Source organism: Semicossyphus pulcher, unplaced genomic scaffold (genome assembly GCF_022749685.1).
Source record: "Semicossyphus pulcher isolate SPU_LCO1_2020_fin unplaced genomic scaffold, fSemPul1.0.p SCAF_4, whole genome shotgun sequence".
In the NCBI taxonomy this organism is placed as follows: Eukaryota; Metazoa; Chordata; class Actinopteri; order Labriformes; family Labridae; genus Semicossyphus; species Semicossyphus pulcher.
Genome location: NW_027211715.1, coordinates 17,231,995 through 17,249,637, shown reverse-complemented (window position 1 = coordinate 17,249,637; position 17,643 = coordinate 17,231,995). Strand labels below are relative to the sequence as shown.

General features: G+C 43.4%; 1 protein-coding gene across 1 annotated transcript; it reads left to right on the top strand.

Moving 5' to 3' along the window:
- Positions 1-136: 136 nt before the first annotated feature.
- cdc34a (cell division cycle 34 homolog (S. cerevisiae) a) lies at positions 137-14,037 on the top strand. The gene is made up of 5 exons (XM_069680278.1): positions 137-576; positions 8,479-8,565; positions 8,763-8,860; positions 11,008-11,142; positions 11,255-14,037. The coding sequence occupies exons 1-5, from the start codon at positions 394-396 to the stop codon at positions 11,475-11,477; spliced, it is 726 nt and encodes a 241-aa protein (XP_069536379.1). The 5' UTR covers positions 137-393; the 3' UTR covers positions 11,478-14,037.
- Positions 14,038-17,643: the final 3,606 nt, after the last annotated feature.

Below are 17,643 nucleotides of genomic sequence, written 5' to 3'. Positions count from 1 at the left end.
GAAAAAAATCTGCAATATATAAAACTACACTTTTTTAAAAACGTATTCCAAATGTAAATATAGGCTTGATGTCGAGGGCTTTAGCCGGAAATCAGTGGATAACACGTCTAACTTGATAAGACTAGGTTTACATGGTCGTTAATACCTGGGGCTCCCCGGGATTGTTCACAACAACAGAGGAAGCCGCACGAGCTCTGACCAAATAAAACCCAGTCGCGATTTTTAGATCCTGTTTGGAACCACACTGACGGAAACTAACGTTAACGCGTTCCTGTGCGAAAAGGCTCCGTTCTTCTACTGATAGCTATTGTTTGTTGCCGAGCTAGCTTTGTCCTTCTTTGCAGTCACAGCTGTGGTGGGTTGCTGATATATTTATACAAATCCTAGTGGAATATGGCTCAGCATGGACATCATGTAGCCAGTTCCCAAAAAGCACTAATGCTGGAGATGAAAAGTCTCCAAGATGAGCCAGTCGAAGGGTTCAAAATAACTTTGGTGGACGAGTCGGACATGTACAACTGGGAAGTAGCGATATTCGGACCCCCAAACACACACTACGAGGGTGGTTATTTTAAGGTGAGTAGCTAATGTTAGCTAGCAGTCGATCTATTGTTCTGTAGCTTGTAGATTTAGCCTACATTTGTGTAATTTACTCACAGAGGACAGTCCAACGGTTAAGTTAGCGTCTTCGACTACAGCGGGTTACAGTTAATAACGCAACTTAGCTAACTGCCAGTTGTTCCCCTCTCAATGTTACCGTGTTTCATAAAAAAGTATTTATTTCTTTGTTTACTTTAAACCAAATGCACTCAATCAGCATTATTACATTTTATTGTTGCAAGCTCGCATGCATCAAAACTTTTGCTGTGGCTTTTCTTCTTTTTTTTTTTCTTAAAATGGAGATTCATTGAGCTCCCTTCTAGTGATAGTCAGTACATGATCACTGACAGAGTTACTTTTGTGTTAACATGAAACAAAAGGTCGTTAGCTTAACCGCCTCAAGCTTTAACATTACTATGATTAGCAAAACTCATCTACTCCCGCTAACTAATTCAATCACTTCCTTTGTGTTCAAAACTACATCAGCTCGAGGCTGAAAACGTTTTTTTGTTTGTATATTTAAATACACTCAAGGCAGCAGAGCCACAGTGCTTGCTAACTTTGCTTTTAAAATTGAGATTTAAAATTGGGTATGGAATTTGAGCCAGCTTGTCTAACTTATTGTAACTTAAAAGCCATTTAATTTGTTTTCTCTCGCACTTCCTCCCTTGAGAGTGAAGATGTGTTGGTTTCACAGATATGTTGTTCCTGTTTTTGACTGTTATTGACAAAGAGGGTTGGCAGCCTCCACCAAGTTAGTCACTACTAAATAGACTTAGTTAAAAACAAACCTTATTTGTAAGACCTTTTTATACTAACGACTCTTAATTAATTAAATGACACCATGGCTGTATCCCTTGATTTAAAAATAAAAACTTTTAAATTTTTAAAATTTTTGTTTATATAGTGTTTGTCAAGTGCTGTATATGTATATTATCTCGCTTAGTCTTGTTCAAAGCTACGTACATTAAAAATGTAGAATAACAGAATTTGTGGCCATAGGAGTGAGCCTACTGCTAGTTTGCCTCAACGTTAATTAGTGTGTGAAAATACATCTTCAGATATTGCAAAACATTGTTGCTCATCCACGCTTCAAGTCCTGTCCTAACGTGGTTATTCATGCTATAAATTACTCCAATTTATTATCTTGTCTGGTGATGTAACTGAAAGAACCTTGTTAAAGCGTTTCAAAATTGCCCTACATTATTAATTGACTGGACATCAAACAAAAAAATAATGATATTTTACTTTGGTTGCATAATAGTCCCGTCTTTCACCGAAAAACAATAAACACCCCGAAAGTAGATTTTTAAAAAAACATTTTAGAGGAGAAAAACAAGAAAATGAACATTCTTGAATTGTATGTTATGTATGCTCTTTTAGAAGGGTTTTTTTTTGTCATGGGCTCATAACGCTAAGTCCGGCATTAGCCCTAAAGCTAACCAGTACTATCTAGCATATTGTAACGCACATACTTCAGATTTACAGTGCTTTATGAATCCAGTTCTTGAGAGAGCTTGTTCATTTTTGCCTCTGGTCTTTTTCAAGCCTGTGAACACAGGCAGAGGGCCCCAGCCAGGCTACCGTAGACGGTGTTCAGCCAGTGTATCTGTGTGGGTGCTCTGCTGTGTACAGGATTCCTTTGTCGGCCCAGGAATGCACAGCCTGGCTGTGAAATCCACCGCATGGTTGTGACTCATTGTTCTGTGCTGGGTTTCCATCCAACCAGTTTGCCATATTAAAAAAAAAAATCCCACCCTTTTCTGACCAGGTAACCCAAACAAACAAGCAGTTATGACGTGCTGCCTCTGCCTATTCCTCTAAAACAGGGCAGGTAATGACGTCACATGAAGCCAGGCTGACTCAGGTATTTATTTCACAAGGGTGTTGCTCTCCAAGTATCGCACCATGACGAATAAGTTATGACTGCAGGCACACAGTGGGCTGAGACATATTGAAATGTCACTCAAAAGACATTGGATGTCCGTCCTGGATCAGTAAACACAGTAACCTTTATATGCATTGACCTGTAGGGTTCACAATTGCCCCTAATGCTTACTGAATCTGAGACATTTCCAAGCTTAAGGTTCTTTGTTTGTGGGCCTTGTGCTCTGTCATTTGAAGTATCACTCCAGGCTCTGAGTGCCTGATGATCACTGGAAGAGGGCCAGCCAGCCCCTCTGCGTGCGTTGTTATTGTAAACATTCAGTTTCAATGTGTAGAAGATACTATGGCCACTGAGTACCCAGCCAGGGCCCCTTCAAACTGTGACTATGTCGACTAATCAGTTGATTATTCTTTATAAATCGAAGTAGTTTGGTTTATAAAATGGTGACAAATATCAATCAGTGTTTCCTAAAGTCTTGTTTTGTCCACAACCCAAAGATAATCAGGTTACTGAGAGGAGTAAAGAAAAGCAGCATTTATTCACATGTAAGCAGCTGGAATCACTTTGACAGATGACTTTTTTTTTCTTAGAAGATTCAGACCAATCATCGAATAGTTGACAACTAATCCATTCATCTGTGAGGCTCTAGAAATGTCTACTACGAGTTGTCAAACACAACGTCCTATCCGCGGCTTGAATATAAAGTCTTTGGAATGGATACGTCCTAAAATACTTTCCTCCACTTGTACAATAATGGAAAGATTGTCACAAATATGTTCTACTTAATATTCTCTCAAAGTCTGTTTCCTCTCTCTTTAACATCTCCGTCTCGTCTTCTTGTATTTACTTGAGCCTGGGCAAGTCTCATAAAATCAGGAAGTGAGACTTCATCAGTTTCAGAAATAATACAACATCCGTACTTTATATCAGTCCACAACCTTAAACATTGAGCTGCCAATATTCAACATTTCATCTGGAAATATGCCAAGTAAGCATAGCCCCCTGTCAACCCATTTAATAAGATGTCCTAAGATTTGAGGGCCTGTATATTTTTGATTTGGATCCCAAATCACTCTCAGGAATGGTATCTAACAACTGGAGTTATTGCAGTTTTGTCTTGTACTTGCAATATACCATTCTGCATTGAAATATTGAAGGCGGAGTAGTAACCGTTGAAAATGTAATACATCACTGCATTTATTTGCATAATGACCCAATCTTTAACTGTTATTTTCTCTCCCAGTGAGCTCCCTCCTCGAGCTTTAAGTAATTACTGCACTTTCCAAGAGGCCCCTAAAAGGCTCAACCAATAAGCTTTACCTTACATGGCACAAAAGTGCAGCATACCTGAAAGTCTGGTTTAGTTTGCTCCTGAGGTAATTCCTGCTTTAGGTCAGGGTTACAGTCTTAATTTCTCTGTAGTCTTATTTTTACATTTTTATACATTAATATGACATTGTCATTAGCATCTGTATGGTGGAAGATTGGAACTCAGCAGGTCCACTTGAGAACTATGACGTTGCTTTTTCTGCGATGCTGCTCACATCTAGCAGATTGACCTCTTCCTCCTCCGTTTTGTATCATGCACCAGAACAGCAGAAAAGGGTGTTGCACTCTGTGAGGTCATCTGGTTTTTCACAGAGAGGTTTGTCGCCTTGATGTGCAGCAGGAACTATTCTCTGTGTGTGTGTAGCGACAGGCCTGCTGAGGAAGAAGCCCTGAGATCTGTGAAAAAAGGACGGCCGTGTTTGTAGCGCTGCTGTGTCAGCATCTGGCAGCTTTAATTGTCATTTCTGTTGCATGTAATTACGCTGTAAAACGGATCCTACAGCTTAAAATATACTGTGAAACAAAACATCTTTCATATCGCAGTCACGCGGTTTTCCCAGAGTGGCTTACTAAATACTGACAGACCACTTCTTCACAGCAGCCATGGAAAAAAAAAAGAGGGGTGTTGACGCTGGGTTTTGGCCTGGGCCTGTCTGTCTGTCGAGTTCTGTCGAGCAGCTGACTCTGTGTTTGTGCCTTCCTTCCTTTCTTTCTTCCTTCCTCGGCAGTGGAGGGGAGGAGGGTACAAGGCGAGAGGACCCAACCCCGGCCGCAGCAGGCCTGCCTGGGCCGGGCCCTGTTCAGGCTGCCGGAGTCATGTTTCCCCCCCCTCTGGCTGTGTCACAGAGAAACGAGAGGAGGGCAAATGAAAGAAGCACAGAAACAGCCAGATCAAGAGCAGGCAGAGCCCTTCCTCCAAGCAGTGGTGCCTCTTTGAAAGGAGAGCCTGGAGTTAATAGAAGTGAGCGTGAGGCCCCTGTAGATGGTTATAACCGTCCCCTGAAGCCCTGGCCATGTGGTCTTTTTCTCTTCCTGTATGGGCCACCAGTTTAGTAATGGCACCTCTGAAACATGGCTGCACAGGCTGCTTGTTTGAAATGTGTGCGATTACCAGAGAATCAGTTTGTAACACAACTTTCTTCCCTCCTCCTAGGTTGAGTTAATGAGAAGGGGCCTGTTTGGTATGAACATGATAATCCTCTGGGCCTGTGTGTGTGTTAGGGTATGGAATTTGCTCTACACAAGGACGTTTTCCTCATCATGCAGCGCGAGTGTGGGGTTGGGTGGAGTGTGTGTGAGAGAGAGGATAAGGTCTACAGAGGAGGTAAAGAGTCGTCAGGGAGAACGGAATGATTTGTTCTGTTCAGGGTCTTTGCATTGACCTGGTTTACTTTGCTCTCCTGTCATCTCACACAGGGTGGGCGTGTTCGCTCTCTATTCCTGTTCCCTCTTCAAGGCAGCTTGTTAGCTCACAGTCCAAGAAAGACTTTCATAGAAGGAAGAAATTGATCTTTTAGTCTGTATTCTCCATGATGTTCCTTTTCAGGAGCCCTTTATTTTTGCATGCTCGGCGGGAAATTGGCTGCACTTCATGTCCGGCAGCGCTTAAATGAGCTGTCCAGGGTGAATCACCTTTTGACCGTGGATGCTGTTAATTCTGTTCTCAATCCAATTACGAGGAATGACATGCAAGTCAGTTGTAGCGTGTTTTAGCAACCGTACGGAGGCTGGAAAGAGACCTTGCTGTATCTGAAGCAAAATGTCCTTCCTAGCAGTAAAGCAGAGACCAAGTGAGAGAGGTAAAAGGCTAATATGTGCATAAGGACAGAACAGATCTATTCAGACGTGACGCGTGCATGAGGCTGATCCCTCAAAGAGAAAGCTAATATTGACCGTCTAAGACCCCGCTGCATCCTCCTCCCTCTCCTCGCTCCTCCTTGTGTTTCTCCTCTCCTGTCGGCTCGATGCTGATGAGACGGGAGACGAGCTCCTCGCTGCTGCAGAACAAACAAGCCAACCAAGCAGCCTGCCTGTGTTTAGCCCAGCTCTTTCACACTTCTCTACCCCCATCCGTCCATCCTCCCCCCATCAATCAAGGTTATGTTGTCACCTGCGTGGGCAGGTCAACACTCTCCACCCACACCCACCCCCTTCTTCCCAGGGTAAACTGCCATCTTCGGGTCTTTAAATCTTTATCTGATGCTAAAACGAGCAACATGCATCCTTCCTTTCCCCTCTAGCCTCTTGACTTTGTCAATTTAGTTTTGAGCTCTAAATAATAGCTGTATCCATCGCTTGTGTTACCATGCAGTTGGTGGCAATGTGTTTTAAAGCCTCCTGGTAAGCTGCATTGTGAAATCATGCTCTTACCTTCTTACAGGGATCAATGCTCGTGCTTAACCTTAATGCATATCCCTACTTCCCTGCTTTACTTGTGGAGAGCATCCACAGGATTGTGATGAATGAAGCCTTTTAATGGGAAGTGTTGATGCATAGGTCCCCCAGCAACAGGAAACAAAGTGAGATCATTTTTTATTCAGATATGGAGGACGTAAAGGAGACCACTTCACTTCCAAGACTTTGGTTGTTCCGGTTTGCATTCTAGATTTGGGCTAAATTTTCTTTTGATGACGTGAATCTGAAGGTGAACTTGGATGGAGAGATGGTTCTTTGCCAGACGATTAAAATTTGTTGGTGTTTGCCAGTGTATGAAAGATGTCCTTAAAGCCCGAATCCTGAAAACAAACAAAAAACACTTTTCTCACAGGACGTGTTGGCATAGCTTTTCAGCCGCATGTCCGTCTTTTTATCGATTGCACCATTTCCATCCCCTCTTGAATTGGACCGAATGTTTTCTGAAGTGGTTCGTTTCAATCACCCTCACTGCAGATGCTGTACTTGCCCACTCATCCTAATGGGGTCAACCAAAAAAACAGGAAGTGCTTTATAAACTAAAACTGTCATGGACAGAGGCAGGGAAGACTTTTTCCCAAATCTACAAAATGAGAATTAGTTTGCCGAGTCCTCAGCCGGCGCACGGACATGATCTTGATGCTTATTGTTTGGGAAGACAAACCGAGCTCTCACTGTTGCGTCCACCCCACCCCCCTCCCCTTCCTCCTAGCTGGCTGCTATGTGCTGCACTGCTGCCAGCTTGTAATGTGTGCAATGTTGGCGTGAACCCTGCACTCTGAAGGGCCGCCAGCTTTCTGGCAGGGTCAGTCAGACCCTGGGATTCTGTGTTTTTTCCTACAAGCGGCATTCTCTCCGGACTGTGTCAGTGTTTCCTCTTCAGTCTGGTGAAGCAGCTATGTTCTGTTTGTTGCAAATCAGGACGGAGTAGTTAAGACACCAAATACAACATTTGTTACTCCAGTACGGGACTATTACTAGCTTATAGCATTTAGCATGAGCAGTAGTACACTGTTTGATTCTACTGCGTACAGCTAGGATTAAATGCTACATTGCAGGCAAAGGGGGTTAAGATGCTAATATGGAGCAGAAGTATTATATAGAGCAAAACCCCCTCTATTCTAAGTGAAATCCCCCCCGTCCTCCTCCCACCTCCCTGCTCTCACACAGCCGATCCCCCCCCTTTGCCTCCCGCTCGTCGGTTCACTGTGGCGAGGACCAGCTGACCATGCCGAATCAGCAAATGTGAGCAAGTGTGTGTGTGTGTGTATGACAAGAGGATCAGCAGAAGGTTTCATGCTGTGAGTGACGTGCATGTGTGTAATCAGTGTAGTCGGTGTCCCCTGTCCCTCCCATAGCACTCCTTATGGAAGGGGAGGAGGGGTCCTCCACACATAGAGGGATTTATACAGTGTGTATGTGGGTGGGTGGGTGTGGTTTGAGTGTGGGGACATATAATAGCAAAGCACGGGTGTGAGTAGTGGATTGTCTTGGGTTGCAGTGACAGCTGGAGAGGACAAACCCCCACAATGTCTTTATACCACCAACTCCCCTCACCCACCGGTGTCTCTCTAAAGCTCCACGCACTGAGCAGCTGAATGCACCGCGAGCCTCCCTCCCTCCCTCCCTCCCTTCCCACTATATTACATTACACTGTCATTAGCTCCTCCATACTCGGCCACCTCAGAAGGGTTTGCCATGACTGTTCAGCTACTATTTTTAGGTGTCTTTCAGTCACTATTGAAGCTGATGAGCACGATTGTTGAGATCGTCATTCAGCAGCTGCGTGTTGACACCGCTGCTGCAAAAAAAGAAGAAAAACATTGAGAAAGAAGCCCTCTCTCTCTCTCTCCCAACAGCTGTCCCCGTGTGTGTGTGGAGAGGGGGGTGTATGTGTTTTTGTGTGTGTTGCTTCTGCGGCATTGTACAGACTCGCATTCTGTATTTAGTTACCCTTGGGAGACTGTGTCCACCAGCAGAGTATTTTTTAGTAAAAGTATGTGTGGCGAGGTTTCCTCTATGCGAACAACACCACTAGCACGCTTACATTATATGCAGTGGCTCAACTTTGGCTACAGGAATCACACCTCTATGTACTGTCCGTGAACATACGAGACTTTCAGGCTCTGAAAGCGGTTACCCTAATCAGCAATGACCCGGAGGGAAGTAGTCATGACTTGTCTGTTGGAAAGGGAGAAGCGTGGATAAACTGCCTCTCACGTTGCTAATGTGTCTCCTCTCACCCTCAGGCCCGCATCAAGTTCCCTGTCGACTACCCGTATTCTCCACCTGCTTTCCGCTTCCTCACCAAAATGTGGCACCCCAACATTTATGAGGTAAGTCTGACCTGGATCACTGCTTGGACACAATACAGCAGCTTTTTAAAGGCAATGAGTTAGTGTTAAATATACATATTTGAGTCCAGCTTCGATTTTATGTCAAGATTTTCGCCAACTAATAGAAGAGCATTCTTGTGGTTTAATCTTATATTTATGTGATAATAACTGTAATGTTGTTTCTCTTGTGACCTTAGAACGGAGATGTATGCATCTCGATCCTGCACCCACCAGTGGACGACCCACAGAGCGGGGAGTTGCCTTCAGAGAGGTGGAACCCAACACAGAATGTCAGGTACAGAACGTAGTGTTCTCACGCCCATACTCGGTGATAAAGTTTTGCTTTTGTCGTCTGTTCTATAAACACAAATAATGTTAAGCGGTGTAATCATTTGTCCACTGACTCACAACTTCCTCCCTAAATTATATGATGTGTTCAAAGGCTTCCCCAAAACCACTTATTTATCTTAGTCATATTTTCTAATGGTGATTCTGTTTGTTCCTTTGTCAATCAAAGGTCAATCACCTGTAGCTTTGCACCTTAGCATGATTTCACAAAGCTTTGAGCATGACTCCAGGTTTAACTTTGCTCTGTATGTACAAGCATTACACAATAAATACTGTTTTAGACTGAGGTTGGAGATATAGTCGCTTTTAACTATGCGTTTATGTGTGCATGATGGCTGCCATGCGTTCCCTGCGTCTACATCGGCTATGCACATTCCCAAAATTAACGCTACCCTCACACAAGATGCAGTATGCACATGAACGGTAGGGGCAGTGTAGAGGCAGAGGGAATGTGACGGGGGTCAACACAGCAGCAACAATGGCGGAAAGTTCTGAAGACAAGCTGATAAACCATCTGTATGATGTGTCATTGCCTCTGCACAGCAACAAACATGCCTGTCAAAATAGCTGGAAATAGTTCCATTTTGAAAGTTGACGCGGAAACCTGCAAAACTAAATGGGAACAAGTCCGGGGCCGTTATGTCCGTGCACGGAGGAAATGTTTGAGAAACGGAGTGCGGGCGGTGCAGACGGTGTGTTCTGTCCACTGAACACACAAAAGCTCTCTTTTTCTCCAGTGATCTCAGAATTAACATCATAGTAACCTCCTCAAGTGTCTGCATGTCTGTTGTTTACATCCTGCACATACAGTTGCATACGGCTTGAGCTCTCTAGAGGTATCCTCCAGCAACACGCGTAGTGCATAGACAAGTATGTGAACAATTACATTCATGACGCAGCGGGTTGTGTAGATTAAGCAGCTAGTATATCTCCAGCCTAGTATGTACAAGGCTATTTTGCCCTTATGTTACAAAATAACTTTACTTACTAGGAGCCACTTTCCAAACCTTAACATAAGTTTTTAGATATTTTTACCAAGATTTAAATGGCATATTTTTCCTGTCGTCTTACAGTCATAATGTTAAGACTTGAAGCTTTCCTTTCTACCCTTCCTTTTGGGTTTCTCAGAGTTAATTGTGTACAAATGTAGCTGTTGGCATCGGCAGTATTACAAATAAAGTGAGTGACTGATTCCTGACATCCACTGTGAAATCAAACCTTTTGCATAGAAGCAATCATTTAGCTCATGGCTGATGAAAGATACAAATTAGAGGCTCAGAAGTGACAAACCTGCTAGTCACTCGCCACATTTCCGACCCACGTTTTCACTCTATTGGCTATCCATATCAGATTATGTAGTATCTAGAAGCAGCACTCAGTTAGTATAGATTATCGTAATAATGGCTGTGAGGTCATTAGCTTCCCTGTTCATGAGCAAGATCTTCTCTGAACTTCGAACCACCTTGCTGCCACGAAACGCAGCTAAAATCCAAACATTATTCATAATTTATTCTCATTTTATTTCATTTATTTACTTAACACAGATTTAGTTATTTGCCCCCTGCTGATTTCCATTTTCTCTCTCCCTTTGTCTCATGAGCTTTTTCTTTTATGCATTATTTAGACACAAACTCTCATAGCTGGATGAAACTGCGTCCACAGTAATGGGCCCTCTGTTGCCCCTGAGCTGCTGTGAATCTCAACTACACAAAAACAAAAACAGTCTCGTATTTTGTCTTAAGGAAAAGGGAGAGCTGGTAGGAGATCACAAGTATGAAACACTTCTAGAGAGTCAGTGGGTTCCCCTCAGTCCAAGTGAAGTATAAATAATGTATAACATCATTGTCTGTTAGTTTCTGTAATGAGCAGCTCTCTAGCTAAAGGCTGAACTCAACAGATGACCGCAGAGACAAATGAGTTTTCCTCTCTCTTTCTCTCCTGTCCTTCTTTCTTTCTTTCCGTCTCTGTACACCTCTTTGTCCTGCTCTCTCAATGTGTCTTGTCTCGTCTTACCTCCATCTTCCCCTCCCCAACCCTGCGTTGCTCCGTTTTCGTCTCCTCCTGCTGTATTTTAATGTCCCTCCACTCTTTCAGGACCATCCTCCTCAGTGTGATCTCCCTCCTGAACGAGCCCAACACCTTTTCCCCGGCCAACGTCGACGCCTCCGTCATGTACCGCAAGTGGAGGGACAGCAAGGGCAAGGACAGAGAATACATCGAGATCATCAGGTAAAAAGAAAAACCGGCGCGCAGCACCCTTCACACCTTCAGTGGGAGCTTGATGATGTAGCAGGTACACAGAGTAACAGCACTGACTTTCTGTTTCTCCTCCGCCTCGCAGGAAGCAGGTGCTGGCTACCAAAGCTGACGCAGACCGGGACGGCATCAAGGTTCCCGTCACGTTGGACGAGTACTGCGTCCGCACCCAAGTCCCGCCCACAGACGACGGCTCCAACCTTTTATACGACGACTACTACGACGACGAGGAACTGGACGATGATGACGAGGACGACAACGAGGACTGTTGCTATGACGACGACGACTCAGGCACAGAGGACTCCTGACCTCGCATCCCAGTGACGTCACCGCCCCCTCGCCCCTGCCCTCACCACCTCCCCAACACCTCCTTCTCTTGTCATGAAATGAACTTTAATTCCCTCTTCTTCCTGAATCCCACCAACATGTCATCCTCCTCACTTAGCTCCGCCCCCCATGTCCACTTTCAGTGCAGTCACAGTATGCAAACTAAAACCTGATGCATCCAAGAAAAGAAAGCTACAGAGTTTTTGTTTGTTTCTTACATGTTTATTTTTTTTAATTTGTTGTCTGAGTAGAGGTTACACACATGATACACACACACACAGGAGCACAACTTACAGAACTGAGAACTGGTTTAAATTTCGAAGACCTTTTTCCTTCCTCCAGCTTTGAGCGGAACAAAGCCGGTTTGATGGCCAAGTTTCCTGTCGAAAATTTGGCTGAGGAATCGTCACGCCTTTTCTTCACCTCAGCATCAGCAGGGTGGAATGTAATGTCACAGATCAGATCAGTAGAGAGCATTTGGAAAGCAGGATGTTTGGTGTACAGTATGCGTGTTTTGAAAAGCGGAGTCACTTCCGTGTCTGAGCCATGTGTGTGACCTCTGGTTAGCACGCTGTTTCGAAGCCCTGCCACACTTCACCTCTGACCCTTTGAGCCCCCTGGGCTTGTGCTGCTCCAAACAGGGAAGTTATCCATTTCAAAAGAACTGCTCACATTCCCTTGTGCCTTCCCTCGCTCCCTGATATCACAGATCTGAATGAGTGGTGGCACAGACTGTGCACGCAGCAGGAGCTATTCAGGCTCCCAAGGTCCCAGGTGGGGTTTCCGTGCAAACAGCGCCCTCCTGATGGAATAAGTTTCAAGTTATTTATAGCAGCACCTGTCAGATTTGTCGGGGATGGGAGTGAGAAAGGTGAGATCCAACAGCTGAACTAAAGAATGGAATGTAGATCAGAATCCCACAAACGTCCTCTACTGCCCGCCACGCAGCCTTCATCATACGAGCACGTGCTACTCGTGGCCTGGATGCATTAGCTAACAGCTAGCTGAGCCTGCTGCTCCTCATGAAATCCAATGTACTGTATTTAAGAGAAAAACCTATGCAGTCAGTGCTTGAACCTACTTAATATGCAGTGCTTTAAACGTGGCAGGAAAGCTGAGCCTTTCAACAGTCTGACCTGAACTGCTGCTTCAGTTTTAAAAGCCAGTGACGCTCCTGTGAGGGACTGACTTTGTCCTCGGCTAGAGACGGACGTGTGTCGTCGTAGCCGTCTTTATGTTTGTCAGCGGTTTGTTACCTCTAACACGGAGTGGCACGAGTCTCAAAAGCAGAAGAAACAGGGGTGAGATTATGCACTCGCCTCCCCCTGGTGGTGGCTGTGTGTACAGACATCCCCCGCCCCCCCCCTCTCTGAAATGCTTGACTGGGCTGCAGCCATCTTGACTCACCTGAATCAATGAACCCTGTAACCTCCAAGCAGATGAGGTAGCAGTGTGAGCGATCAGAAGAATGGCCTACTGACATGCTTCTTTCTGTTTACAGCCCACACCGTTTAGAGGCCCCTTCGTTCCACCATCCATCAGTATTTACGTTGACACTCAACGTTTCTGTAACCACGTTTCCGTTGTGTGTGAATACTCGCAGATTGTTTCTAAGATGTGCTGAGAAGTGTTGAGAAGATGAAGCGCAGAAATGGGAAGGCATGGGGATCGGGTTGAGCTTTGAGCATGAGCAGGAGACTGTGGTTCTTCACTAGCATGCTGTTATGATGTGTTTGTGGTTTTAGAACTGCTATAAAGGGTCGGGATTGTGTCCAAGGACGAAGGTCCTCTTCTCAATTTTATCTAAAACTGTTGCATTGTGAACGGGCTGAGGGTTGTCTGTGTTTTTTTTGTTTTTTCGGGAGGGTTGGCTTCTTTTACTGTTTTGATGTAATCTTTTATTTCCAAATTGTGGTGTGAGCTGCAATGTTTTCTATCTTACATGTATTAAGTGCTACCAATATCGACCTGATTGTTAAAACCCAGGATTGTTCATAGAAAACAAACTTATTAAACACAAATATAAAACAGAAAATTGACACAGCACACCACAAATAACTGTTGTAGCCTTTTAAAAAGCCCTGAATGCTCTAAAAACGAGTTATCAATACCCAATAATCGACTGATGTCCAGCCCATGAATTGTCCTCCCCCCTCCGTTTTGATGTTTTAGGGTGAATGGGATTATTTTTTGTCAAACTACTGTTATTTTTTATCGTCTTTCCTCCCCACTCGTTCTCCGTTCTCTGAGCTCTGATTGGTGGAAGCATCACTGAGGGAAAAAAAACCCAGCAGATAATTTCAGAAAACTACAAGAACCTCAGGAAAAAAAAAAAAACATCTACCAACAAACCAACAAACAAACATCCTTCTCCAGCTGAGTGAACCTAAACCCCGGGGAGTCTCACTTTTTGGCTTCAAAGGACTGTTTACAATCTCTACCTTAATATGCACATGTGGATATTTGACGATCACTTGATGTTTTTTTTTTTTCTTCTTGTTTATATTTTCTTTTTTTCTTATGGTTTGTAAATCTATTTAAAATCTGAAATAAAGATCTTTATTAGATTTTGATGTATTTTTATTGAAGCGGGGGGTAAAAAGTTGAGTGTGTTAAAGGTCTGATTGGTTTCTGTGCTCTCTTATAGACACTGGAACGGCGTGAGTGATTGAAATGTCAATGAAACTCAGGGCTTTCTCTGAGAGGTAAGACGTACGTCCTTCCTTTTTCACTTTCACTTAATGGTTTCTTTTAAAGTTTTTAGTGGTGCTATAGGGAGAGGAAAGTACGTGATGAGATGTGTACACAGTAGTCACCCTGCAGAGGGTGGTGGAGACTGTAAAGGATTTCCTGATGCTTTCCACACTTTATTCTACTAAAAGTGTGAATTTATTACATAAATTCTCTAAATGGACGTGGTTTCTTTTTCTTTGTCTTTTCCCTTCATCACTCCAGGACGTGTAAAGTCTCGGGAGACTCGGTAAGACATTTTTGTATGTCTTCATAGCTCTGTCCATTACTCTGGGCATTACTAGTTACCTTAGCCCTGATTTGCATGAAATTAAAGCAATCATTTTTCTGTGCTGTTGCTTTGACGTGCTGAAAAAGATCAAGACTGCTCCTTTTACAAACGGGCAAACCTCGTGCATTTACACATAGAAGAGTGTCACATTAAGAACTGTCAAAGGTTTTGTAATATTAAATCAGAAGATACGATTCAGGCATTATCTTATTATATAAACTTCACACTACACTCCTCGACTTGTGAGTGCCTGAGGTTTGCTTTGACATCAATAGATGTACTCATTGAGGGTAAATCCCAAGTTTCATCTCAATACGATACATGGATTCTTTGGACACAGTACGATTTAGTTTCCATTCCATTCAGTGGCCTGTGCACTATGTAATTTAATACACTTAGTTACATGTACTTATGACTCAACTCTTCTTGATATCTGATTGAAAAACAATTATTTTTAATAGAAAGAAAATATTAAGTGGAAATTGGTTGGCCGATATATCTTAAAGATGAAGATTTGTATACATGTTGTCACCCCGTATCGATGATATTGAATCGTTCATTCATCATCAATGTATTGTTACACCTCTACTAAAGAACCATGCTAGTGTTGTGGCTCTATGGACACAAGTATCTAAATAACAACTGCATGAATTGTAATGAGTTTAAAATCAGATCTTCATGGTGCCCAGAGGATGAATCCCTCTGACTTTGGTGATCCTCTGACTTTTTCTCTGGTGGCACCAACAGATTATGTGTGCTCGAATGAAATCTGTTGGATTGGTTATCATGAATATTGGTTCTGACATTCATGGTCCCCTCAGGATGGATTACACAGCTTTTGTTATAATCTATTGTTTTAACTAGCGCCATCATTGTGTCAACCATGTAGTTTGTCAAATACTTTGGTTTATGGCCAAACAGCCACTACACTCATGAGACTCCTATCAGCTTCAGTTGTGCTTTGTGCTAAGTGCTAATTAGCAAATTCAAGCATGCTAGAATGCTTTGATAATGATCATGGTAAACATGACACCTGCTAAACGGCTAGACAGCATTGTCATCGCTGGCATTTAGTCAGGAGCTAAGAGCTGCTAGCCTGGCTGTAGACTCTTAATCACCATGTTGCTGAAATCTTGTGTAATGTAAACAGCCTGTCTTACTCTGGTCTGATCTTATCATGTTTAACTGGCTCACCCATATATCTTTCTGTCTTCTCCAGTTACCAAAAGTTGAGCGTTAACAAAACACCAGAAATAAACCTGATTGGAGGAATCAATACATTTTGTTATTGATTGATCACATTATGGAACGGGTTAGATTCCAGGTTATATAAGGGCAGTAACCTGAAAGCAGCTTTTGTGAGCCTGGATGTCAAACTTGGCTATTAATACGCATAAGCAATTTGAATCAACACACATCTGATTTATTTTCTGTGGAGAAACAAGTTGATTTAAAATGAAACTTAAATCAAACCAACTTGAAATAACTGTCGACACTAAACAACTTCCCCCTGATTACTTCCTGTCTGGGCAGCGTCACTGAAGACAGAAAGAGATGCTTTATTTCACTTGCAGATAGATGTTTCTGCAAGATCCAACTTGTTATTTTTTACAGTAAGGTTATAGCAGTTTCTGTCACTGTGTTCATTCTTACAGATGCTTTAAGGACCCTGCAAGAAATCTGAGGTAAGACGGCGTTTGTTCCCTCCTGAATAACTACACAAACACCACGGTGCTATAACCTTTCACAGTGGAGACAAATGAGCTCATATTAACTGCTTCCATGGGAATGCTCTCGTGTATGCGTTTTTCTTCAGCTTTAACAGATAAAATGATTTGAGTGTAACATTACAGCTCTCTGTTTGGTGCATATATGGATTGCTGTGAGTGTGATGAGATACCCTGCAGTCACCCCTAATGTGAGGGTGGTGGAGACTTAAAGGCTTTCCTGAAGCTCTCCTCGTGTGAACACTTACACCAAAGTATATGCTTTTTTCTGAGGATTAATTTTGCCACTGTTTCACGCCTCTAGAGGGCAGCAACGGCTTGTTACACAGCTGTTTGTCAGTAGTCTGTAAAAAGCCTGAGTGACCATAAAGATAAAAGACTCAAAACATTCTCTTATATGAGTACAGCTTGATTCTTCCAGTATACCAGTCTATTAATGTGTGTGTTTCTCCTCTTTTCTCAGCTCAAACTTCTGCGATTCTGCAATCAAGAGCACAAAATATGTGTCTGCATTTGTTCTCCAGTCGGGGGCGCCGCCGTCATTTAAACATACAGAACTATAGAGCCAAAGTATCCTCTGGCCTTTCCCTACTTTTCTCATCACTCATTGCGTCTCTGTAAGTAGACTGTTAATATGACTCACATGCTGTGCTATGATATGCTGCTACTGCACATGAGTTATTAGTTTTATCATGCCTGCTTTCTTCTGTATTCCTTGTGAATTTGACCCTCTTGCCTACTGAAACTTGTAAATGAAAATCATCAATCTGTTAGGAGGTTTCATTTGACACAAAAGAACATCATTAGACTGTAAGCTTGTGTTTCAGGCCGTCTCTGTGTGTAATCTTTCCCTCCTGTAATCAGTGTTTTAATCTGCATCCTTTTTTACAGACACTTCGGTCCTCCCTTCCCCAAACAGAGACGTGACGATCTTTACTTTAGAGTCCATCAAATTTGTTCCCCTGGGCGACGTGTCTGACCTTCTGCCCTGCGTGTGTCTAATCCAAAATGCCAGTTCAGCCGACCAGAACAAGCGAGACCCTGAATGATCCTGGCATTTACAGGATTGCTTCTCTCTCTCTTCTACTTCACACAGTGTTTTTGTCTGGAGGAGGATAACACTTTGCTCAAGCTGCTGGATCCGAGCCAGATGTTACAACCTGAGGTAACACACGTCACAACATGAGTTTCGGTGTCACGCTGTTCTCCCTCTTCGTGCTCCAGCTGGCTTCTCCAGGCTCCCGATGACTTCTCTGAGTCAGAGCCCTCTGTGACCTGCGACAAGCTGGACGTACTGAGGAATGAGCGACCTGTCTGAACTGTAACAGACCGGAGAGGTGAGGAAAGGTGAGATCAGAGGAGGAGAACAGAAAGCTGCTCTCTGGGGTCAGGTTGATT